This window comes from Phyllostomus hastatus, unplaced genomic scaffold (assembly GCF_019186645.2).
Source record: "Phyllostomus hastatus isolate PE091 unplaced genomic scaffold, TTU_PhHast_1.1 phas_scaffold_501, whole genome shotgun sequence".
NCBI classification, from domain to species: Eukaryota; Metazoa; Chordata; class Mammalia; order Chiroptera; family Phyllostomidae; genus Phyllostomus; species Phyllostomus hastatus.
This window is the reverse complement of record NW_025334033.1, coordinates 22,395,495-22,421,989: the sequence shown is the minus strand read 5'-3', so window position 1 is coordinate 22,421,989 and position 26,495 is coordinate 22,395,495. Positions and strand designations below refer to the sequence as shown.

General features: G+C 47.9%; 1 protein-coding gene across 4 annotated transcripts in view; it reads right to left on the bottom strand.

The window, feature by feature from the left end:
- CGNL1 (cingulin like 1) overlaps positions 1-26,495 on the bottom strand; it is a 152,365-nt gene that overhangs the window by 7,667 nt on the left and 118,203 nt on the right. For all 4 annotated transcript variants that reach the window (XM_045822905.1, XM_045822908.1, XM_045822906.1 and 1 more), the window contains 6 exons: positions 24,110-24,316; positions 23,163-23,267; positions 17,784-17,936; positions 17,157-17,327; positions 13,491-13,652; positions 10,542-10,631 (listed from right to left, as the gene is read on the bottom strand). In XM_045822905.1, coding sequence (XP_045678861.1) covers positions 10,542-10,631; positions 13,491-13,652; positions 17,157-17,327; positions 17,784-17,936; positions 23,163-23,267; positions 24,110-24,316 — 888 coding nt within the window. The remainder of the gene's footprint in view (positions 1-10,541; positions 10,632-13,490; positions 13,653-17,156; positions 17,328-17,783; positions 17,937-23,162; positions 23,268-24,109; positions 24,317-26,495) is intronic.

Genomic DNA, 26,495 nt, shown 5'->3' with positions numbered 1-26,495 from the left:
TTTCTTCTGTACTAATAAGAAATGAGCCCCACTGAGCAGCATCCAAAAAGAAATCCAGTCGCCTGCCTGAAAATTGAGCATCGCTGTGCCCCATCCCCAGTGGGCTTTCAGCCACAATGAAATGAGCATCAGAGGCAAAGGCCCCAGACCTTGTTCCCAGGACTGTGCAGAGGAGCCAGGAGAACTAAGAGGTGAGCCAGGAAAATAAAACTGTCCCTTCTTTCTTAAGGTTTGGGTCCAGCCTGGGTAAGAGATGTCCACACAGGAGAGTCCCTGATGCCTAAGGAGCATTTATAACAGTCTGGCCTCGACTTGGGCTTTCACCACCTGTACAGGCTCCCGAGGAGTCTAAGACAAGCTCACCCTGTCCCCACCTGGAGAAAAAGGCCTGGGGGCCCCGGAAATAGTAAGAGGAGACGCCACCAGGCCGGGCCAGGCTGGCACGTGCTTCCATCTATCCCTGACCCGGCCATGTGTGCGCACTGAGTGACAAGCAGCACAGTGTGGCTGGGCCAGAGTGGGTGGCAGGGAGGGGAAGGAGTGAGACTGGCGACGGGCAGGGCCTGGACCTGGAGGCCTCAGACACCACAGTGGTGTCTCCCCCCACAGGTGAGGGGGCACCCATGTGATCCCAAAAATCATATAATAATGTTCACAGCGTTGCATTTCTGCTGGGCAGGCTTCTAGGGCATGTGCATTCCGAACTGCACAGCAGAGGATGCCGTGGCCCAGGGCACTCATGCTCACAACCGCCACTCACTGCCCGTGGGGTCACCTGCTCTCTCCTGATCAACTCAGTGGGAAGGCTTCAGAGAGACCTGGGGTTCAAACACAGCTGCCACAAAAACCCGAGACTCAGGGAGGCAGCCAGTCTCCTTCGGGCTTGTGTACAGCAGGGAAAAAATGCCGGCCGTGCAAAGGGTCAGTGGGCAGAGCACGGACATCTCCACCTGCGGCTGTCCCCGCTGCTCCTGGCCCCAGAGTCCTCGGAATCACGTGTGGCAGAGAAGGTGCCGGGGGAATTCCTGTAACTGCTGCAAGGGCACAAAGTCCACGAGTAACAAATGCAGGCTCACAGCCCCTCTTGGAGCGTGGCTGTGACCCAGCCGATGACACCACACATGGAAGGCATCAGCACGGCTGGGCCACAGGACCATGACGTGCCTCCCGGGGGAAAGTGTTCTGTTCACATCTGGGCACAGGCCAGAACTCCACTGAGGACACAGTGAAACTCCCACTGCAACGGGAAGTAATTACACAGACAGGCAGCAGTGGCCCAGCTTCCCTTCCTGGCTCTGCGTTCACTTGTGTGTGACCTTGGTCATCTCAGCTCCGGGAGACAGTATAAGGGCCCTTGGAGCTGACCTATGACACAGTGAAAGCACATTTTGGCAAATCCCCCACCTTTTGGGGTGCTAGGTACCTCCCTCTGAGGAAGCCCTAGGCCCCTGCCTCCATCCTTGGGTTCTCCACACATTTAGGAGCGTCCCCAGAAAAGACCCACTCCATTGAGTGTGAGCATTGAGTGCATTTGTGAATGCACAGGCTCGAGTGCTGGCGCCGGGGTGGTCCAGAAGGATGAGGTGGGTTCGACCATCTGTTCGGACGATAACACCAGCCCTAGGACACTGGCAAAAAGACTGACAGAGTACTCACCCTTCAAACAGCCTCAAGACCTAGCCAGTGTTATTGCAATGGGAAAAAGCAGTATGCTGGGGCCGGGTGCACAGCAGGGGTCACTGCCCAGACTTAGAAGGCCCGGGAAATTCTCTAGGGAAAGGGTCCCCAGGCTGGGACCTAACTGAGAGGTCGGCATCAGGCAGGGTAGAGAAAGGGGCAGGAAAGGAACTGCAACTTTCCAAACCAGGCCAACCAATGGGAAAGGGCAGAGGTAAGACACAGGAGGGGGGCCCTGGAAGAATTGAAAAGAATGAATTGTCATGTGTAGAGTAAGGAGACAGGTTAAGAGATCAGGTGGGGAGGCAGACGGGGAGTGGTCACAAAAGGCCGCACACAGGTGGCAAGAACGGACCCTTATACTGCACTTACTAAAGTAAGTCTTGAGCAGTTTTATAGTGTTACCCATTTAATCCACCAGGCAATGAAGTAGGTACTGATACTCTCCCCATCAATCCCTAAGGTCCGGGAAAGGCTGCAGAATTGGTGAGGCCAGATGAAGCCACAGGACAGATGACTCATCCAGGAGAAATGCATGAATAGTGAAGGGGATCCAGAACCATGCCCTGGGGAGCCCTCGACACTCCACCCAGCCTGAGGAGACATGGGGAAAACCAGAACACTGACCTGCCCCGAAACCCGAGAAGGAGCGGGGCTGAGGGAGGTCAGGCAGAAGGGGGCGGGGGAAGGCCCCTGGGCTGGATGAGAAGCTCCCTCTGAAAGGCTCAGCACAGAGGGAACCAGACTGCAGAGCCTGGGAAGGTGGTGGGCATGAAGCGGTAGAGAGACACCTCTCCTCCAGAATTCCAGTAGCGACACGATGACAGTATAACCAGAGGGCTGTCGAGGTCACAGAGGGGTTAGCCGGAGAGATGCCCTGCACTGTTAGCAGGCGAGGGTGAGACTCACGGAGGAGGGAGACATTACAGATGATGGACTGTGATGAGAAGGGAGTGTGACAGGAACACTGACCGTCCAGTGGGGGAGGGACAGGATCCAGGCCCTGCCCTGGGGTCAGCATGAAAGTCGGAGAGAGCCTCTTTCTCTGAGCCTGCGACAGAGAGCATAGCTCAGGGCTGAGGGGGAGGCAGGCTCCTGGAGCTCAGCGGCATGGGAGGGAGGAGGGAAGAAAAGAAGGGGAGATTATCTTCCCAAAAGTGAAGGGATAAGGAAGAACTGGAGGCTTGTAGAGAGAAATTCGGAAATTTAGTTGCTGTGGGATGTGAGGCCACAAAACACCGAAGGACAATAAAAGGCTGGCTGAGCAGAGGCAAGGGGCTCGTTGCAGCTGTACAGCATCTGCTTTAAGGGGGGCTAGAGGGTTTCTGCAGCTGCGCCCCAGCCTGAGGACCGAGGAGGGAAGTACCAAGAACCAAGAGCCCCTGGCGACAGGCACTGAGTGGCTGCGAGTGTCCGCACGGGACCCACTTTAACCCTCCCTGTACTCACCCCCACTTTCCAGTGAGGAGAGGCAGATGTGATGACCCCCACTTTCCAGGTAGAAGGTTCAGAAATGGGGGGGAGCAGTTCTGGGATTCTAATCCAGGCTTTCTGGCTGAAAATCCTGTGTTCCTTTTCTCCCCCTCAGCAAACCTGCAGGGCCAGGGCTCTCAGGAAGGGCAGATCCTACAAAGAGGGGGAGCTCTGGCAAGGACTTCAGAGCCCAAGAGGAAGACGTGTCTGCAGTGGAGGGATTCGAGGGTCGCCCGGCAATCATTCAGCCTGGGGCCCAGGCCAGGAGTCAGGACAAACCCTGTGACTAAAAGAAGCAGCCACTGGCCAAGTCTTGCTCCCTCAATGGCCTTAACTGAAAAATCTGGATCCCGCCAGGAAACGGGTCTCCCAGGCAGAGGAGCGTTCAGGAAGCAGCATGGAGGAGGTCTCTGCAGGTTCAAAACCTCCCTGGAGAGGCCCCAGCAAAGAGTGAGTCTCGGAGGCAAAACACAAAACAAACAATAAATATGTCTACCCCACCTCATCTCCTCAAAGCTGGCTATTAAAATGGAAGCATAAAATACATCAGGGTGTAGGACAGGAAGAAACACATGTGTAACCATAAAACCTACCAGTGGCTGGGACCAGGCCATCCATTTTTCTTGAGCCTTTTGGAAACCAAGGTTTTTGGCAAACATGATAGGCTTCCTTCAGCTCTTCATAAAGGACAGCCTGACACCAAATGCTAAAATAAATCTGCCATGTGGAGCCTCGTACAAAGAACATCACATCTTGCTATGGATAATGTTCCCAAGGATGGACTTCACCATAAGCCGGAAGTGTTTTAGCTGTGCTCGACACAGTGGTCCCTAGGAATGTCCCAGTGAGTTGGGAATATTCCAGATCAGATCCTTCATATCTGGAGCCCACACTAGCAAGAAAAAAAAAAGCAGCCTCTGGCTTCACCAGCTTCCTCCTTTGGAAGAGGGAAGCAAAGCTGAGACTGGGAACACATTTCTTTATATAAGCTTAGTGCTTTACATGCTGTTTATCCTTCAGCTATATTAAACAGACCAAATAAAGACTTTCCAGTAGAATTAAAAACAGAACGGGAGCTGAAGGCAATAGTTTATCATAGCTGGACTGAAAGAATGCTAAATCCGAGCATTCTGATCAGAAATAACAGGATCAGATTCCAGAGGGTTTTGTGTCAGAGGTACCCGTGACTCAAGCCAGCTCTCAGGATTAGGAGCAGCTGCCATCTGGGTTAATGAAAAGCCAGGGATATTTATGATCGCTAATAACAATATTCAACCCTATCTCCTGTGTTTACCATTCAGCTATAAAAGGACTGGTGAGCCTACACTCATAGCTGGTATTAAAAATGATACTCAGTCACAAGAAAGGAAAATTATTATTAACCAATTGTACACATTGGGTTTTTGAACAGTTGATATAATGGGAGGCATTTTTAAAAACTGCTCCTAGTCTCAGGAATAGGAAGGAAGGAAGGAAGGAAGGAAGGGAGGGGGAATTCCACTTTGATCTTTCACTCACTGACTACATGGAGCCCTATTTCCCAGTCCCGTATCCTGGTGGGTGCGTCCCCCTGGTGCAGACTGAGGAGCAGGTGTGAGCCCCCACTGGGGAGCAGTTCCTTAAAGTGACTGCAGAAGCCCTGAGACTTGACCCACTGGGCTTTATCCTACAGTTGTCAAGGCAACTGAGCAGCCTCAATCAGACCCGGAAAGATCATGAGGCAATCTGAAGCTCTCAAGTTGGTGTACTCATCCTGGCTGCCAGCTGCCTGGGCTGGATGAATTGTCTTTCTTCTGGGCTGGGTCACCCCTCCCTCCACAGCCAAGCGAACGCCCCTCCACTTAGGCCCAGCTCTGCGGTTAAGGGTGTGCACTCAGCCACCAGCAATGACACAGCAGTGCCCAAGCAGCTAGAGCATCGAACACATTTAAAATACACCAAGCAGGGCCTTTCTTTTGCCATCTGAATTCTGGACTCACGAGGAAAGAGGAAAGGGTCAGGTGAACATAATACCTCACCTATATCAAAGAGACACCATGGCATTAATTTTAACTTGGGAATAAGGACCCCAAATGTACTGGGGGTGTGGGGAGGGTTAATCTTACAATCTGTTGCTGGGATGATGGGAACAGGTGGGAGGCAGTAAGCTTTGGAGTCAAATTGTGACTCCACCTCTTATAAGCTGTGACCCTAGGCAGTCACTTAGCCTCTCAAGCCTTTGAAAATGTATCCAAGGCATGGACACAGCACCCAGCACCTAGGGAATTCTCAGTGAGGTAGATACATGGTTTTGGAGGGAGAAGAGAAAAAAGGATTCTCTAGATTTAAACATACCAAAAGCCAGAAAAATACATTTGTTTAACTGATTTCTCCTTCAACTTGAAGTCCATCAGAAACCCCCCATATAAGGCAAAACTATATTTGGATGAAAAAACAAATCCTCCTCACTTTTATAAAAGAAATCATTTCATCAAATCCACACCCATCCCTTCTTCTTCATACTAGTCAGATTTGAAAACAAAACCCAAGCATCCAAAAGTTTGAAAAACGTGTCTCTCAATTAGGATTCCCTGAATCCATCAGTGTGAACAAGAATATCCTGAGCACACACGGGAAACAATGGCCTTAGAAAGGCTGGGAATTCACAAACAATGTGGCCAGCATCTACTGAGCATCAGATGTACACACGATTAAGAGAAAAAAGATGTGAAAGGGGCAGAATGTTTGATCGCACACTGCCTTTCCTGTCGTCTGTGCCTGGGAACAACAGCCCAGCTGAGGCTTCCCCCAGGCCTCCCCTTCTCCTGAGCTCACCCCACCCCGGCTTCATTCACCGTGCAGACCACCGTGTACGCCTCCCTGTTCTGTTCAATAACCTGTGGCTCCCCAGCACTGCCAGGATAGAGTCCATTCAAAACTCTCACCCGGCCTCCTATTACTCCCCAAATGACGCCAGAACCCTGATCAGGCCACAGCAGTCTGCTCATTGCCGCTCAAAACACCGTACATGTCATGCCTCCCAGACCTGGTTCCCACCATTCGTTCTTTCTGGGATTCAATTCCCACTCCTCTTCGTTTGTCTAAATCTTACCCTTTCTTCAAAGCGAGCACCAAGTCCACCTTCCTCTCAGAACTCTTCCACAGTTATGAGGGTCTTTCCCTCATTAGACACCCAAGTCCTTCACTTGGCATTTAGTATCTGCTGCTTTTTCTTGTTACTTGCCCTTTTTCAGGCATGCTCCATCTCTTCCAACAAACCCCAGAACCTCAAGGACAGGCCCCACTTTTGACCACTTCACAGCTTTGCTGCAGTGGTCGGCACACAGCAGGTGCCTGTCACACTTTTAGGCCCTGGTAGATAAAACACTGGCTTGGGCGTCCATCCGGAGACCCCAGCCGGCTCTGCAACTAACTGGCTGTGGGACCTGGCCAGACAGACCGTGGTGTCGGGGGGCCTCCGGCCTCTCCCCCACTGCACAAGAGGTCTGGCTAGACAAGCACAGAGGTCTTTGCTGGATCTAAGATTTTGTGAAAGAGGCTGGCCATTTGCCAACAGTGTTGGAAAGCCTTTTTTTCTAGCTTTTTCATGGGAGCCCAATCACTAAGACTAGGAAAAAGGATGGGTGTTTGGGGAAAGTAAAGATTCAGGAAGAAGAGCTTGTGAGAATGTAGAATTTAAGTAGAACCATGAACTTTTACTTTTAAATGTAAAGAAACCAAGAGTCAAAAAATAAAATTCCCAACATCTTCCCTTCTCAGTGCCCAGTGGCAGTTTGCTGAGCAGCCAGGGCCGATGACAGAAATCAGGCTGGAAATAACAGATGGGCAGCACTTCCTGCTCCATAGGAAACATGTCCTGTTAAGGTCATAGGTCAGCATTTGAGGGAGCAGAGAAGGGGCCTTAGGCTTGGAAGTTTCCCTTTTCTCTGATTCTGGCAGGAAGGCCGCAGGCACACGGCCCTAAGAGTTAACCTAAGTGGACTCAAGCAGCTTCAAACTCAGGGCCCAGCTGTCTACACCCAGGGCCCTCTCCTCAGAGTCTTTATGTTAAGGAGTAGGACATAAGTCTCACATTGACTTTGACTTTGAATAAGAATGAAACGCTTTCTTTGAGGCAGGTGTTTGGTCACTCCATTTCTATCTGTCCTCACAGACCCGGGGCCACGAGCCAGAGGAGGGGCCCTGAGCCCTCAGTCAGGCGGCATCACCGCATCTCAGGGGTTTGGTCTTGTTGTTGTTTTAGCAATTCCTGCATAAGTTTGAACAAGATGCTCCATCTCTCCACTTACAACAGATACTGGGCTTCCTTTACCCTCCCGACCTCAGAGAGAGCAGTGAGAAGAGAGAAAATGGAAGAGGAAGGAGAGCTATTAGGGTAAAAAGGCTAGAAACTTAGTGAAACTCATCTTTTCAGGCACAGAACTCAGATGCAAGGAGAAAACAGGGGAACTAAAGGGTGACTCAGACACTTTGGGTTTTACAAAATCTTCTCACAGCCTTTCAATGTTAGAGTTCAGAAAAACCTTCAGAAATCTCCTTGACAAATACCGACTTGCAGCCCCGTGCTCTTTCCAGTTTTGCAAGTTAGTTCCTGTAACTTCCTCCCTGGGCTTACTTCAAGTTCTTGGCTCAGTGAAAATATCTTCAACCATGACCACATCACGGGGAACAGTTCTATTCCCCAGGACGCCAGCAACTTGGGGGTAACAAGAGATCAATTTCTCAGTGTGAGGCCATCAGCTGAACCAAGGGAGGCAACCACCTCCTGGGTCAATTTGTGGCTTTTTGGGGGTGTGAAACATGGGACTGGAAGTCTGTTTTAACTGCCTGGTTATTGATTCTTTCCCACCACCCCCTCTTTGCATAAGTCACAAGAAGCATTAGCAAAACAAATTTATGGCCACTTCTTCTCTCATTATAAATGCTTAGCAGATCCCAAAATGCCCTGTGGTAATGTGGCTCCTTAGCCAGGCTGGATAACAAAACAGCTTTTATACCAGTGAGAGAACTTAGAATATGCAGGCTTTTGTAAGAACCTAGAATAGGGCTCCAAGGTCACAGCTGGACTCTCCACCTGGACTTCAGGTCTCCATAAAGGTCATTCTCTAAACTTTTGCAGCTCTGGCTGGATGGATGGCCACCCTCTGGAGGAACACTATTGGCCCAGCACTGGAACATGTTGACCTAACCGAGCTCAGCAGAGAGGGTGGATGGGGACTCCTGTTGGAACTTGTTTCACCCTCAGGGGCAAAGCAGCACGACTATCTCACCAGTTTGCAAAGAACCCGTCGGTCAACAGGCAAACAATGGCAGATGCAAAAGAAGCCCATGATTCTCCTTCCACTCTGCATAGAGGTTACCATCTCAGATGCCACTGTCCCTGAGCACTGGAACCTCCAGTTTTTGGTCACCCTGAGATGGGGGGAAGGTGGTGATGTGAAAAAGTGTAAGAGTGGCCAGAGCAAAGTGCCTCTTTTGATAGGGAAGATCTTGCCCAAATTAATTTGTATTTCAGGTTTTTTTAATGTCAATCCCTTATACACATAATTTCCTAAATATTACTCAGCATCACCCAAGACCTTTAGGTTTTATTTGCATTGTTTAATTAAGAAAGTGCTGCATATTTACAATAGCCAAGTACTGGAAACAGTCTAACTGACCATCAGTGAATGAGTGGGTCCAAAAACTATGGTACATTTACACAAGGGAATACTACACCGCAGAAAGAAGGAGCTCCTACCCTTTGTGACAGCATGGATGGAACTGGAGAGCATTATGCTCAGTGAAATAAGGCAGGTGGTGAAAGACAAATACCATATGATCTCATCTATAAGTGGAACCTAATCAACAAAACAAACAAGCAAGCAAAATAAAACCAGAGACATGGAAATATAGAACAAACTAACAGTGACGGGGGAGGGGGGCCGGGAGGGAAATAACGAGGGAAAGAAGGGGAAGGGCCAAGGAACATGAATAAAGGACCAATGGACACCGATGACGGGGCAGTGAATTGAATGTGGAAGGTGGGGGGTGGGTAGGGCAAGGGAGAGTAATGGGGGGGAAAGGCAGTAGCTGTAATTGAACAACAAAAATATATATATTTAAAAAGAAAAAAGTGCCCAAAGCAAATCAAGAGAAGAGGTTTCTAAATGTCTATGTCCAGTTTCTCTGGCACCATTTTCAGGAGCAAGACACTCAACTAAGCTGTCATCAAAGGTACCGTATTTTGCCATGTGTGATGCACTCTGTGTACAATGCACGTCCACGTCTTTGACCCAAAATTTCAGGAAAAAATCTTTTGTTTTAATTTTTTAATTCAATTTTTTATTTATTTATATTTAGAAACAAAATCAATTATCATATTCCAGGGTATTATTTTGCATTCAAATACTGTTACTGTTTTCTAGTCACACTTTTAACACATAAGCGTAAATAAAAGAATTAAAAACATGTAATATAGAGACAGAATTAGTACTACCCATGTACAATGCACATCCTTATTTTCCCCTCACAAATTCTGGCAAAAAAAAAGTGTGTGTTATACATGGCAAAACATAGTACCTCCCATCGGAAGTTACTACAGGTGCCTGAGGTAGCATGTAAACGAAGGCTGAGACTGGTGAATGTAAGTTCTCTTCAGAACCGCCACTGAGTGTTCTGAGTCCTCGCCCCATAATGTTTGCCTGTGTTATCTCCCAGGTGGTTCGGGCATGCGGTGGGCTCACGGCCACTGGTTTCTAGTGACATGATACTCTATCTCTAGGATATGACTTAACCACTCTGCACTTTTCCTTAATTAAAAATGGAAAAAATCTAAAAACCTTGCAATTATACTAAGTCTAGTTTGGAAAATTAGTTCCATTGTCTACAGTATGAGTGCAGGGTGAACTGTTGCCAGCTGCCCCCCAGTGTTGCCACAAGAATCAAATGTGAGTGAAACTCCTCTCAAAACCGCAAAAGGCATTCACTTGGAAGGTACTGTTACTGTCCTGTGAGTGCCTCATAGGTCTACGTGCTAATTAGCGTGTGAGGTCCTTAGAGTAAAAGACTGCATCGTACCATTTACTGTCCATTGCACTAATGTAGTGCTAGATACCAAATTTCACACAGTTGTTTGCTGAACTAATGATTCCTAGAAACTCAGGTTTAAAAGAGCTTTGCCTATTATGGCTAACAGATTGTTATCCATAACCACTCAGGAAACTTCCACTTGACGGCTTACATGACATACTGCATCTCCCTCCTGTAGGCTTGCTATGGTGAGGACTTGGCAATCTTCCATCACCTCCGTAAGGCATGGAGTCTCTTCCCTCCTCTAGCTGCAGGTTTAACCTCTCGAATCTCCTCTTTCTGGCAGGACAATCCACTTACCGTCCCACTCTGTACAGTACCTGTTCCCTGCTCCGAGTGATCCTCTCAGATAGCAAATCCGAGTTATTTCTTTCTTCCTCCAGTTCAATCTCCATTTGAGACACCTTGTCCTAAGAAACAAGACACAACATGGCCTGGGTCACTTACACCAGCCTGGGTTTGGAGGGAGGCCTTTCCTGTGGAGCGAAACCCCAAGGGCACATCAGAGCAGAGCGTCATTTCAGTTTGGGAAGGGCTGTGTCTATTTCTCATACTGTCCAAAGCAGATGCCTCTAAAACAGTGTTTTATTGCTTTCATAATGTAAAATGTAATTATGTATTTAGGAAATACATTAAAGGAGAAAAACATTACCCCAAACCCTAACATAAGCACTGAGAATAGTTTAGCATGCTTCTTTCTTTTTTCCCCCTTATGAACGAACCAAAAACTACTAAGATCTATCTTAGCCTAAGGTATCTAAGTTACATGAGGGAAATGAGATATCACCAAGGTACATTTCTCTAAAAGCTCCAAGCTCGGGACAATATTTTGCCTTCTTCCTGCTCAGGGTTTCCAAGAGCCCTGCATGAGTCAGGTCTCTAACAGTCTGTTGCAACTGCCTCTTTCTTCTAAGGAACCTCACTCAGCTCTGTACAGTCCCAAACCCACATCAGAATAACACAGATGCAGTATCGGCCCATTCTGTTAAACCAACCACCACAGAAGAAGCATAATTTCTCCCTTTCTTGCTGGCTCCTAATGTAACATCATTGAGCATTAGGAGAAAAGAGCTGCAAAGTAGCTTTGTGTATGAATCAAAAGAGGCTTCTAACATAAACCACCGCACCTGGGACTGTGGGATGTGGGTTCTGTGCATGTGTTTGTACTGTCACCAGCCAATCTGTCACATGTCTGGGTTAACTCAGAGCCACACACACACAAAAGCAATCAGCATTGTGAGTTTTTTAAACAGGAGTCTGAGGCATCTGCACATAAATATTGTCTCTGCCATCATCACCATTGACTGACAAGCTGTGGACGCCTCTGTAAGTGCCAAAAAGAAAAGTCACAGAACTCACGTGAATGCCTAAATGTATGTGAATGCCTTCCCTGTTACTGACTGAAGCTATAGGGGACCTGAAAGCTCTCCCCCAGTAGCCGCAAGCCCAAGTCCAGAGCAGGACAGACAGCTGGGTCCTGCACCAGGTCTCCTGTCTCCTGTTTGTTCAGTGCTCCCCAACTCATCCGAGGCCAGCTTCACTCAGTCAGAAACCACAGACCCACAGGTGCCACACTGACATAAGACAGCCACCCGAGTTTCTCAGTTTACAGAAAACGCTCATGGCTGAGAGAGCTCTTGAGTCCTGAGAATTAATTTAAATGCGAGTAAAGGAGCAGGCAAGATATGAGTCACAGCAAGACAGTTGTGCCAGCTGCCTCTTAGGGGAGGAGATGCCCCAGCAGTGAGCTGCACAGGGGTGGGGCCTGGAGAGCCGCTCATTTTGTAATTAGTGAAGAACTATCTAAAATGTTGCAGAGGGGCAAATGAAAGTTAGTTATGCCACTGCTTCCACACCGGGAGTTGGCAAAAGGAAATGTTCTTATTAGTCAGAATATTCTAGAAGGAGATGACCTGACAAGCCAATGTTCAGCTAAAGCACCTCTTCACAGGGCTCTCTTCCTGCCTACAATGTGTGCTGCCCACAACCCAGCCAGCGCACTCAGGGGCCAGGCCACGGGTCATCACCCCAGAGGCTCCTGCGCCACTGCCTAGCAAGGCTTAAGCTTGCTTTGAACCAAATTGTTTGGGTCCTAGAATAATTACTTCCTAGTTAAATGGGTTGAATTTAACTTGCCTTAAAATGACCTCCCCTAACAAGATCAGAGCCAGCACATTAGCAAAAAATACAGCAACCCTAGAAAACTGTAACCGGCTTACCCTAATAACCTCTAAAAAGCGCCCATCCAATGAAATCTTTAACAGCTGAGACATCACTCCCTAGAGAATGCTACTAAGTCCCCTGGAGGTTTTAAACGTTATTTTTATTTGCAAAGTTGAATCAGGAATTCCATTGTTTTAAATTTAAGCTATGTCTTCCTGGCCTTGAGCACTGTCTGCCCTTTATCGAAACCTTGACAATTTTAACTTCTCGCATAGGTCCGAGGCTGATTTTCGGGCCTCTTTCTCCGTCTCTAAATTCCACTGGGATGTGGGGTGTGTTGGGGGTGGTGAGAGAATCAAGGGTTTTTTGGTTCAGGGTTGGTTTTATTCTTGAACATTATTCTTTTCCATAAGTTCAAGGGGATTGATGTTCAGGCTCTTCCTGTCATTCTCGGTGGGCTGTTCATGCTTAGATTCTATTACATGCTTCACTTTTCTAACGTGTTGTGTTTTTTTCATCTTGTGAACAAATCACCCCCAGCTGGTGGCTCCATCGAGCACCTTCTGAGATATTCTCATGGACCATGTTTACACTGTATATCCAAAGTGAATTGAGCCAGTCTGCTGCTAGCTTTGGCAAAGCTGGGCCATCTGTAGGGGAAAATGGGTCAAAATCAGCAAATAGCAACGGAGCATGTGGCAGGGCAAACGAGTGCCATGTATCCCTAGGCGTTGGCAGTTTGGACACGGGCACAGCTCAGCCCGTCCCGATCTGCAGCAGTCTTGTCTCCTTCAGAGTCAAATGCATGGCCCAAAGCAGCACATAGAACATGAACTATCGATGTGCTCTTAGGTAAGCACACCTAACTTCTTTGGGTTTGTGTTTTGTTTCCTCTTCAAGGCAATGAGGACACCCGCTAAATTACTTCCATCACTCCTCCAGCATGGGTGTCCTAGGAATCTCTGAACTACCAGTTCCCCCAAATCAAAACATGACCTTCCTAATTGAAGGGTCCCCAGAGGCTGAGGTCTGAGCAGAAAGCTTGCTTCCCTTGTGTCCCCACTCACTCTCCCCAGGCCCTGGGGCTGCCCATATGACCCACACACCTCCATCTGCTTGACCAGTCGGCTGCGGTCATCTTTGAGGTGACTCTTGGCCTCCAGCTCGTACTCCAGGTCCTTCAGCGTCTGCTCCAGAAGCTGCCTCTTCGTGAGTGCCTCATCCTGAGCTCTCTGGTAGTCCCGCAGCTCTTCCTCCATCAGGCGCATCTAGAACAAGAAGGGGTTGGAGTGCTTAGCTGGACACATTGGGAACACATTGACCTTGATGGACAGTGTGCAGGCAGAGCTCGAGGAGACCCTTGCCACTGGAGATCAGAGGACCTGAGAAAGTGCCACTGCCCTCAGGGCTTCAGTTTACTCATTTATAAAAGAGGGGGGTTTCCAGCTATAGGAGGCAACCCATTGGGTTATAAATCTAAAAAAAAATACTTAGGCCCTGGCCAGTGTGGCTCAGTTGGTTGAGGCATCATCCCATAAACTGAAAGGCTGTGGGTTCAACCCCTGATCAGGGCTCATATGGGACACAACCGATCACTGTGGTCTCTCTCTGGAACCAATAAATATGTCTTTGGGTGAAGATTTTTAAAAAATACTCAGAGTATAAGGAAATAATGCACCCATCTAATTGTAGGAATGTATGTATCACTGAGCTACAGTGCAAGAGGTACTTCTTACCTTAGGTCATGATCGGAAACACTGAAAGCCACTGAACTAGGTAAGTGTTTCCCAGGGTATAACTGACTAATTGCCCACCTGGACCAGCATCACCTCAACAGGCATTTAAAGTTAGGGAAAATAAAAACCAAGTTAATGACCCCAAAGCAACCTGCAGGCATGAAATCTAATAATATAAACATGCCCATTAGGTGAAAACCACTGCTCCCTAGAAGAAAATCATGTCATCAACGGTCATAACCGACAGTGCTCTTTTCATCCACGAGGTGGCACTGAACTAACAGCTTTGAAGGCTGCATCAAACTAAAGAGCTTGATGCACTAGGGATGGTCCCTCCTGTGCTCCGCCACCGCTGCACACACTGGGTTCTCCTGAAACATCTGTGTGGACAGATTTGGTGAAGTCCAAGGCTGTCTGTTTGTTCTCAACTTCCTAGGCTCCAGGAGAAGGCTGCAAGCACAGTCTTAGGAACAGACTACACCAGGCTATTTCCTTCAGGGAGTATGTGAGAGTTAAGTGTCAAACTCTATGACCATCGCTTGAGAGTGATTTTCACAGAAAAGTTGGGAAAGCCCCAAAGATGGTCTTAGGGGTGCAGAGGGACTCAACAGGTTAGACTGGCTTAGGAAGACCAGTGGGAAAACTTTGAGAAATGTGTTCCTTTCTTGGTGGCTAACGGAATGGCATCAGCTGACATTCCTATGAAAACAGCATAGCCCGGAAGGAGACGTCTCCCGATAAAACCCTAGTCTGGTCTGGGTGGCAACCGAGTGCAAAGACGACTAGGAAATGAAACTGTGAGTGGAAGCACTGAGGGAACATCAGCCCATGAAGAAAGGACGATGGCGCAGGCACTGGATACAGAAAGGGTGCACTGCACCTCAGAACACTCGAAATCTCCCCCATCTCTCAGTTTCTTAATTTGCTATCCTGGGATAATTTTAAAACCTAATTTATAGAGCTGTTATGAGAATCAGATGAAGTCATACCAGAAAAGAACACAGGTTTGAGAGTCAGAAAGACTGACTGGTAAAAAGATAGCCTGCATTTCCTTGTTGGCACCCTCCCCGATGTCCCGCATGGCCCTCGGCCCCACCGCCCACACATCCCTGCCTTCCCGCGGTGCCCCGGAGTCCCGGGACATCTCTCAAGGGCTGGGGCAAGGTGTGCACAGCAGCACAGCTGTCTGGAACCACAAGTCAACAAACAACTTTTGAAGCTTCTTGTGCTGCCTTTATGTAGTTAAAACTGCCCTTTGCTAAATGATATTTAGAAGATTAACTGAACAACAATAACTTCCAAGTCTTAAATTCTCTAAAGATTATCTACATCAGAACTTTCCTAGCTCCACACCAAAGACAAAACAGGTAAAATGTCTATTTCCCTGAAAGCAAAAAAGGAGAGTGTGACAGCCCTTAGGGGGGACTGCAGCTCTTTTTATTTTTTTTGCTTAGGATGGGGGGGGGGGGGGTGCAGTGAACTGAGTTGACCTTGTGTTTTTCAAGGGTCCTGAGTGATCCTGACTTGTTAATTTGATTTTGTCTTACACAATCCCATGACTTCAGCGGCTTGGTCCAGGGGGGTATCTGCCATTTCCTTGTAGAATGATGAGGTGTCCACTAGTACCATTCAAATGGAAACAGTGTCCCGCAGGGCTTTACCACTCAGAAAATCTATTTTGGAGTTAGTGCTTCTTTATAGACATCGCCGGCCTCCATCTGGCCTTAACTAACCTCTCTGGATCTCAGTTTCCTTATCTAACTAAGATCATGAAGGTTCCTTCCAATCTGAAGATTCTAGCAGAATAAGCATCAGAGAAAAAGCAACAGGAACTGTCTGCAGGGGTCACTCTGGCACCATGATTTTCTAAGATCAACACCACACCCCAGGTGTTTGTTGGGATCCTGGCAAATATCTGCACCCCCTGCCCATCTGCCGGAGAAATGAAAATGTGTGTTTAATGCCAAAGAGAACGGTGATGTCAATAAGCTCATTTCAGTTTTTACTTGCATTCCTGTATCACATGACCCTACGCAAGAGGGGGTCTGTTACTGGGATCCTTTCAGAAGTGTTCTTGAAGTCTGTGATAAACATCCATTGTTCTTCCACACACTTTTGACACTGACTCATGGGTGACTTTTCTTTGATCATCAAAGATATTAAAAGTTTGTTTTTTAAAGAAAAACTTGTTTTCCTGTGGAATCTTAGTGATCTTGGCACTGCTTATGAAAAAAATTAAGACTTAGAATAAAAAAATAATAACAACAACATTAGTATCCAGGATACACAGACCCTCTGCTACACAGGTCCACATGTTCTCTCATTCAATTATTAAATCATTATTATTTTGTATATTTTTAAAGAGGCAGAAACAGATGCTCAGAAAATTGGGGTAATGTGCTCAAGGTCAACCAGCTGGCAAGAAGCATAGCTAGAAATCAGCGCTCATGTATTTGCATTTTAGAGCCTTCAGTTTTCCATTAAAATAATCAAAACCATTCCCTTTATTTACTCTCAGTTCTTCAGAAGTGAAGACTGAAGGGAGCTAAAATTTGGGCTACTTTGCTCTATGTTTTAATAATTTCAATACTCTTAAATTCCTGAAGATTTCTTTTTGTCTCCATCATTGTTCTGAAACTTGTCTACCATTCCCACTCCAATAAAAGTCCGTATTTTCTAAACAAATGGGGGGGGGAACCCCACCACAGTTACTATAATCCCTGTTCGATGATTTGGACACAGCTGGGAACACCACTGGTGCTCCATAAATGGTAGTTAAACTTTTTAGGTAGAAAGTCTTGGCTTAATGAAAAATATGGTCAAGTTACAGTTTTACCAATTTCACCTCAAAGGCTAGGGGTTCATTGTGTGTTAGGATGTCATTTGCCCTGTGTAACCACCCAGAGGGTTAAGACTGAGGAATCAAGCACAAATGTTGTCTTTAGAGTCTACCCCAAGTCTCTCCTAGAAGTTTCACAGCCTGGAAGGATTCTCCGAATAAAGGGGAAAGCAGGAACTGGTCTGGCCAGGCATTACCTCCTCCTGCATTTTTGCCGCAGTCAGACGGGCCTTCTCTGCCTCTAGGGTCTTCTCCTTCAACTGCCTTTGCATTTCTGCAAGCTCCCTGCGATTTTTCTCCTTGTATTCATCCAGCTGGTTCTGGAGCTCCAGCGTTGATATGCGGGACACCTCGACAATGTCAGCCATCTGGAAGAAGTGACTCGGGTGTGAGCCCACCCTGTAATGCTCCATCTGGAACTGGGGAGCTAGGTTTGGGTCCCACCCAAACACAGATCATGCCTCCTCTTCATTCTTCTACACCCTCCCCAAAATTTTGCAAAGGGCCTCGTCATGGGCTATGGAGGTTTAGTCACTCCTAACTGGGAAACAGACATTAGGCCCAGAATCCAAAGGGTACTGGCATATTCTAGAACAATTTCTCTGTACCTGGGATTCCCCATGAGTCCTCAGAGCTGTTTTAGGATATCTGCAGGTCCCTGACATATTTGTGCTTACAGCTAACTGCAGGTTTCCTTAGCTTTCATCAGGCCCTCAGAGGGGGCTGGGTCCCAACACTGGGGTGTGCCCACACCCTCTCCTCCCCACACTGCCGCCTCCCCCCCCCCCCCGCACCCACTCTCTCACCTCATCCTGCTGCCTCACCTCCTTCTGCAGTTTCTCAATGGTCTTGTCTAGGTGCCACCGCTCATTCTCCATTTCATTCTTCAGTCTCCTTAACTGCTCCCTCTGCTCGGTCTCATCTTTTAGCTTCTCAGACAACTGCTTCTGCTCCTGGGTGGCCCGACTCAGATTTCTCTGCAGATGGCAGGGAAAGGATAGTGCTTGTCATCTACCCACCAGGTCAGCTACAAGAACAAGTGGCAGAGGGAGTCTCATAACTGCACCACAAAGCAATCAGACCTGTCACATTGGCGGTAAGGAAAAGTATCAAAATAAAGCCATCACAGAGACACAAGGACATTGCTGCTTCTGAAATTCAGGGACCAAGCTAACTTAGCTACAAACATATAGAGGCAGCCAGAGGCTGCAAAACAGCTGAGGCTGCTGGGGGTGGCAATTCAGCTAGTGTCCAAAACACTGGTTGCTCATGCTTGAAAACCAAGGTGAAGTTACACAGGAGACTAACCTAAACCTACACAGCAGCTTTACATCCTGTGACATATAGCACTGTACCTGATGTTCTTGAATTCGCTCTGCTGTGCGGATAATCACTACAGTAGAAACAGCCAAAAATGGCCCTGGCTGGGTGGCTCCGTTGTCCCACACACCAAAAGGTTGCAGGTTCGATCCTGGTCAGGGCACGTACCTAGATTATGGGTTTGATTCCTGGTTGGGGTGCGTATGAGAGGCAACAAATTCATGTCTCTGTCTCTCTCCCCTGACACCCTCTCTCTTTCTTTCTCTCTCTTCCTTCATCTATCTCTAAAAAAAATCAGTAAATATATCATTGGATGAGGATTAAAAAACACAACTAAAAATTAACTTATAAAGACAGAGCACGCTGTCCACAGGCCAAGAGTCCACTTGGACACAGGGAGAATGCGTGGGTTGGACTCACACGCAGAAGAAAAAGAACTTGGCAGTCCACAGGCTGATGAACTTGATGAGCAGAGGTGTTAAATGGAAGAGACTCCAGTCAGAAAAAGTGCCTATGAATGGTTATTGAGTGAATCAGCACCAAATGCTAGTAGTTACTATGAAATGCAACCATCTCTGGGGTGATAATTTCCCTTGGCTTCTCTGGAGCTCTCATCTCACACCTTCGCACAGAACGAAGCCCTTTATGTAAAAAACATGCAATTTTCTAACAAGATCCTCAAATATCTTAAAGATGGTTACAGTAGCTTCTTTAAATGGCTGGGTGCTGAGATGTCGAGAAGCGGCACAGCTCAGAAAAGGGGCAGCAGGACCCAGATGCGGGCTGGTCACCTGGACAGTGCTGTGAGGGGCTGAGGGCTGAATGCAGGTCAGTGCAGACACTGCTTCAGACCTGCTCAGTCTGTGCCCTGCTGCAGGGACTGCATGCGGAGAACAGTTTTGATGTTTACAGTGCTTAACAACCTACAAGTTTCTGTCACACATGCAATAACTCAGGCATCTTGAAAACACTCCCAAATCACTTCAGGCACTCCTGGTTTGCAGGGCCTGTGAACAGCTCCAGCCAACCACCTGACCTGGGGCCAAAGTACCACCTGTGGAGGCCTTTGTTGCCCCTCTGGCTCTGACAGCATGCAAAATCCAGCCAAGCCAGCTGAGCTGCTGCTCGAGTTAATGGCTGTGGGGAACCAAAGTCAACAAAAGTGGTTGGGTGAAGAAAAGGTGCTAAAGAGAGGTAATCAGAAGTTCAGTGTGGGACAACTGGCAGGAGTCCTTCCCACCACAGCACAGCTGGGCACACCCCAGAGAGAGGGTCAATGCCTGGGATTTGTCTGTGGCTGAATAAGCAGTACTGGGGGCAAAGGGATGTACACAGGCTAAGGTAAGTGATGTATGGTTCTATTGTGTGGGAGAAAACCCTCAGACACATGCATCTCAAAATGTAAGTTCTTGAAAAACAAATGCAAGAGCCTTCAGGACCCAACCCGACCCCTGCCCCAGCCTGTCTTTTTCTTCCTCCTGAGTCCCAACCCCAGGGGCTCCAGGCCAGCAGACAAGCAGCCCCAGCTCCACGCAGCCTCCATGTGGTGTGTGCATTTCGACTGCACCCTTGGCTCGGGTAGGGCTGCCACCCAGCTCTGCTCTCCTGTGCCTGGAGACCAAGATGCACCCACTCCAGCTGGGGCCTGGCCAGCAACCCCCCCCCCACCCCTCAACACACACACACATATTTTCCTGGAAGAACAGTTTGGGCTAAATTATTTTTAAAATATTTCTTGCATGACTGTCTCTGTTGCAGGGTAGTAAGATCTCTCAAGGCAAGGCATAGATTTTCTGTATGGGCAAGTCTTGCAGCCCAGACTCATTGTTAGGCATACGATAAAAACTCCCCGGTTGAAAATTAATATCTATCCCCTAAAGTGGTCTCAATACTTCTTATATCAGAATCACCAAGCAAGCAGGGAGTACTCCATAAAGTGTAGATTCTAGCCATTTCTTATGGAATCCACCATTTTTTCTTGGAGTGGGGCCCACAAACTTGCACTTGAAAGTTACCCCAGTAATTCTAATGTGCTCTAAAGTTCAGAAATGTTGTTCAGCACAATATTCTTCCTCTTTGATTATTCAAGAAATATGTTCTAATATATCACTGCTGAGAAAACATGTCCCAGATTCACGTGAAAATAAGCAAAGTTGGCAATTTTGCATTTAGGAGTTAGGCATGAAGTGCTCTATAGCTACAGTGACTGTATTTCCAAGACCAGAAATACAAGCCCATTGACTCATACTGGAATCAAAACTTGGGGAAATTTATCAATGTGGAAAATCCAAAACACAAAGTTGGCAGATGTATAAGTAAGTGCCCTTGAGCTTGGGGACCATTATCTGTCAATGAAGGCAGAGCCTTTTACTACATGACTTAGTAATACCCTGATTTGTTCATATTAATAATAACCAAGTGGCAGGTGAACCCAAGGGCTTAAGGAATGAGAGGCTAATCAGAAGGAAGCTGGTCTTCCCAGACCCTTGCCACACAATAACCATGGAAGCACTGGCATTTTTTAATTCTGAAGTCCAGTGCAGGGAGCTGAAGGTATGCAGAGTATAAACCCTTAACCCTCTCTGAGGGAAAAACTGGCTACACCAGAAAAGGCTTCTTCACTCCCCCATCTGCAGAGGCCATTCTCAAGGGAATCATAGACATTTCCACCTTGAATGAAGCTCTCAAGTCGCTCTACAGAGCAGCACGATCCCAGACCATGGGGCAGGAGTCCAGCAAGTCAAAAATGACATCTTTAGGACCCTCTGCCACTTTCTGAGTGAGTCATTATAAGTCAGACCTAAGTTCACATGGTATCCAGCTCCTGTAGAGAAATATATGTATCATACAGGAGGATGCAGCAGATTGCGAGGGCAAAAAGGTTTTGAAATGTAACACGCATGTGTGGGGGGAGCAAGCATTCTTCTCTCTTCCTCTCAGGGTCAAGACCCTTTCAGGAGCCAGCTTTGGGGAGGGGGACAGGCACACAGAGGCATCAAACTGAAGGAGCTTCCTATCTGCTTCCAGATTTTGGAGAAAATGAAGTAATTTAGGGTGATGGTACACTTCTCACAGAAATTTTTGGGACCAGATCATTCGGATGTCCTTTGAAAATTCCTACTGATTGTGTTAAAATGGCTGCACGGCACACAGAGCACTCTCGCCATCTCAACACCCCGGGAAAACAGGCTCGAACAAAAGTTGCACGTGAGGGTAATGTCCAAGGCAGGGGCAGAGATCCAGAGGTGGGGGTGGGCAGGGGTTACACTGAGACCTTTGGGCCTCGAGGCCATCACCTGTTCTCTCCCCTGAATTAACTGTGAGCCTGGTTCACAGCCGGTGAACTACTTCCTTGTGTGTGAAACTTTCTGGTTCGACCAAAGGACGATGAAGACTGAGGGCCGGTGACAGCTGCCCCCTGTGCACACGTGACAGGAAGGTGCAGATTTTTGTTGCTGTAGAATACAAATGTTTCTTCTCCCTCGGTGTCCACAACTAGCTTGGACTTAAATCCCACTTGTTGACGGCTGGGCTGTAGTCATCACAGACCTTACGCAGCAGCACAGTGAAACTGCCATCCACTCAAAATCAACTGAACAGGAGTTTGTAACAAAGACTTCATGGATAGGATAAATGGATGGATAGATGAATGGATGGATGGATGGATGGATGGATGGGAGGGTGGGAAGAAGAGAGGGAGGGAGAGAGAGAGGGTGGAGAGGGAGAGAAAGCAAGAAATCTAAAGCAAGGATACTCAGACATCAAACTCAGGAAAAAACAGGGCTTTACTGTATACAAAAACCAGGTCTCCGTCCAAAGCCAGAAAGAAGGCAGAGACAGCTGATGGGGTGGGGGAGCGGGTGAGGGCCCCTGAGTTATGGGGACCCGAGTGAATGCTAGTGCACACAGGCTCCTCACCACTACTCTGGAGAGATACAGCTGCACACGGACAGGAAGGCTGCCATGGGGCCTTCACGAATCCAGATCTGGACTGCGGTCAGTGCGCACCACTTTCCACGTGCTCCTCCCCCTCCTGCCCTCACGTTCCTGAAGGAAAACTTGAACAACCTGCTGTCAGATGACTGCTCAAACACACTGGCTTTCACCCTCTCAGAACCTCACCCGAGGGATGCTTGGTGCTAGTTCTTTAAAACCTGAGAGCAGGTCGAAGGAAGGATGCACCTGGATCACATGGAGGCCACTGTGCAAAGTCAACCTGAACTTCAGTGCAGACTTTTTTTTTTAAGAATGTACTTCAATCATATTTCCTAGCCTTCAAATGGGAAAATCTAATTTTCTAAGAATCTACTGATTTTGAAGAGAGATAGCTGTCTAGTTCCAAGGAAGCAACTTCCTCCGGCTCCTTTTAAAGCCATCTTCAAGGACTCACTCTCTGGAGTCCGTCTGCCCAGAGGAGAATGAAAACTGGCTTCTGCCAGACAGCCGACTCCACACTGCCTTGGGGACCGATCCTGCCAGCCTTCGAACACAATTCATATTTTATCTTTGGAAAGCTGTCAAGCTCTTCCATGTCTAGACCAGGAGTTTTCAACCTCTGTATAACTGACACTCGGGCCAGATAATTCGCTGCTGCCAAGCTGTCCCGTGCTTCGTACGGTAGACTGTTTAGAAGCATCCTGGCCTTTACCCACTGGGTGCCAGGAGTATCTCTCCAACTGTGACAACCAAAAATGTCTCCAGATACTACAAATGTCCTCCTGTTAAGGAACACTGGCTTAGATGGCTACTTTGGGGTCAGAGTGGTTACCATTATGAAGGAGCAAGCTGGCACGTGAGGACAAATGGCAATCTGTGCGTGTCCCTCCTATTTTGCTCTTGGGATTCCTATGTGAGGGATACAGACAACAGCCCTCAGCGTTTACCTGAGCATCTTCTAGCTCGCTCTCCAGGGTCCTTCTGGCTGCTGTGGCTTCTTTTTCTTCCTTTCTCGCACGCACGAGGGCCTCCTCTAATTGCCGAGCCTCCGCCTACAAGGAAACCTGGGGTCAGTGTGCGCTCCGCTGTGAGCTGTGGCCGTGAAGCTGGGCAGGGGGCTGAGAGGAGTGACAGACACGTCCACTGACACAGCCAGCAGTGCCACGGGCCCAAGAAGGCGCACAACAGCCGTGTTCCTGGATGTCTGTGCCTGTCTGCACTTCTGTAGTCAGCCATGATGTGAACATCGGCGTCGCCTGGGATGGTTTTTTGAAAACACAAATGTCCAGCCTCGCCCCTGGAGCAGGTACTGAATAGACTCAGGCACGCAGAGTTTTGGAAAAGGCTCCCGGGTGATCCTGACGGATAACCTCCGGCAGAACACATCCCTCTTTGCATTTCCTCCGTCCCCTCTTTTCCCGCCAGCTGCCGTCAGCACCTGTCTCTGGCACACAGCATCGCACCTCTAGAAACCTGGCAAACCAGAGGACTTTAAAACCCATCAACTGTGTGTTAACAAAGAATGACTGGTCGTGAGAGAACACGGACCTGAGGATGCTGTTCATGGCCTTTTCAGGACTGCAGAGGCCTCTGCTCAGTGTCCAAAGAAGAGTGTGTGTCTGATGCCTGTGGGAGTAGGGATTCCCGTGCCTTCTCATGCATTGCCCACCCTTGACCTCATCAGCCCTGTTCCCAGGCCTCGTTAGAAGCTCAGCTCCCATTCAGACCACTTGTAGAGAAACAAAAGGAATGGTGTGCAGAGAAGACAGAGTCACAAGTGCCTTGACCTTTCCTACTAAATTATGACAATAAATCTCTCCCTGCCTCTAAACCGCTCACACAGGAAAGAAGGATGACAGCTGCCCCGGCCAGGTGTGGGGCCCAGGAGCCTCACCTCGTACTTCCTGAGGGCTTCCTTCGCCTTGGCCTCGTCGTCTTTAAGGTCAGCAACCTGCCTCTGGAGCCGAGCAACACTCTGCTCCAGCCCTGCAAGGCTTCTGCGCAGCTTCTCGTTCTCTGCCTCCAGAGCCTTCACCTGCACCTCAGCCCCCAGCTGGGTTTGCTCGGAAGAGGTGCTCCGACTGGCCAGGACCTCGACATTCTGTTAAAAACAAGGAAACCAGTGTCAAGGGGCAGTTCCCAGCTCTGAGGATGGCTGACATTTATTAAAAGCCCACGACGTGCTGGGCACCGTGCTAGGCCAGGGGTCGGCACACCACTGCCAGCAGGCTAAGTCGAACCTGCCGCCTGCTGTGAAAAACACAGTGTTATTGGAATGCCGCCACACCCGTTCATGGGCACCGGTCTGTGGCTTTCATGTTACAACAGCAGAGTGAGGGTTGTGGCCGAGACCACGAGGCTTGCAATGTCACAAAGACTAACATATTTACTAATCTGTCTCTTTACGGGAAAAGCCTGTCGACCCTTGCCTGGGCTAAGTCCTTGACATCTAGAGGAGGCCCTTGTGCGTGCAAGGAAGGAAGGAAAGGAAGCCACAGCAGCCAGAAGGGCCCTGGAGTGTGAGCTAGAAGATGCTCAGGCAAACACTAAGGGCTCACACAAGATTCCAACCTGTAAACAATGCTGGGAGGTGGATACTATGCTTAACACCATTTTAAAGGCAAAGAAACTAAGACTTGGAGAGATTAAGGAGCTTGTCCAGATTCACTGTGAAGAAATGTATTCGGGCAGACTGAATCCTCAACCTGCTCTGTACCCCGTCACCACCGCCTTCTGGAGAGTTCACGTCCCTGGCCCCTCACTGCGTGCAGGGCCCCTGAGGGGAAGCTCTTGATGAAGGACAGTTTCTGTCTAGAGATTTTCTTTAATGTCCAACACAAATCAGGAAATTAAAATTTGCTTAAATTATGATACACCTAGTGTAAGCTCTAGGCACTATCATCTGCAAATGAGCTTGTGCTGCACACAATTCCTAACAGAAAGGAATGGCAATGATTATAGGATGGTTGTTGCTAATTTCAGATATCACATGGACGTTTTACGTTTTAGCTCAGTAACGTGGAGTGATGATAAGCGGCCTTGTCCAGAACTCCACCTCTCCGGCAGATCGCTCGCCTTCCATTTCTCCACCACCACGACACTGCCAATGGATGCTCTCAGAGCAGCGATGCGGGTGCCCGCCAGGAGAGGAAGGCCCAGGGAGGGCAAGGTCTGGCCTCAAAGGCTATGCTGCAGCCCACCTGGGAGAGCTCTCTGCCAGACCACTTGCTTGCTTGCTTGCTTACACAGCCGTTCAGAAAGATCTTTAAATCCTTTAACAGTACAGTAAGGTGTATTACCCTGAACTTAACCAATTAGAGAGTTTCAGAAACCAGTACATCTTTTCACAACCTGACTGTTTAATTCTATACATCTGGGGAAGCCCAGAGCCACGCTACTGGAATCTGAACGCAGTGAGCAGATGTGGCGAGGAGAACACTCAGGGCCCGGCCCAGCACTGGATGTCTCAGGACAGTTTGCATATCATCTCCTACTTAAACTAACACGATGAATGAGGAGAAATCAAGGGTGGCCGAAAGCCTGAAGAGGAATCTGAAGAACCCAATCTCTGGTCAGACCAGGGAAAAAAAAAGTCCAGATTGCCCATTCCTGCCCTAACTTTTCCATCAGAAGATAAGACACTGCAAAGCCACAGTTGTCGAGATGGTGCGGTACCGGCATGAGGATACACATATAGGTCAAGGGAATAGAATTAGAAGTCCAAAAATAAATCCTCCCTTCACTTTACTTTGAACAAGGACGCTCCAACAATTCAATGGGGACAAACAGTCATCGACAAGTGCTGCTGGGACAAATGGATACATATATCCACAGGCAAAAACTAACTCGACATGGACCACAGATCTAAATGTAAAAACTAAAACTCTAAAACCCTGAAAACATAGGAGTAAATATTTGTGACCTTGGGTTAGGCAAGGGTGTCTTAGACACAATACCCAAAGCACAAGCAACAAAAGAAATTATAGCTGTATTAGAATTTATCAAAATTAAAATAAGTTTTGTGTTGTAAATGATACCTTCAATACAGTGAAAAGATAATGCACACAGAATGAGAGAAAATATTTATAAATCATATATCTGCAAAAAGACCCATACCTAGAATATATAAAGAATTCTTAATTCAATAGTAAAAAGATAAATGACCCAATTAAAAATTGGGCAAAGGATATGAGTAGAAAGAAGACTTCCCAAAGAAGATATATGAAAGTCTAATAAACACATGAAAAATGCTCAATATCATTATTTACTAGGGAAATGCA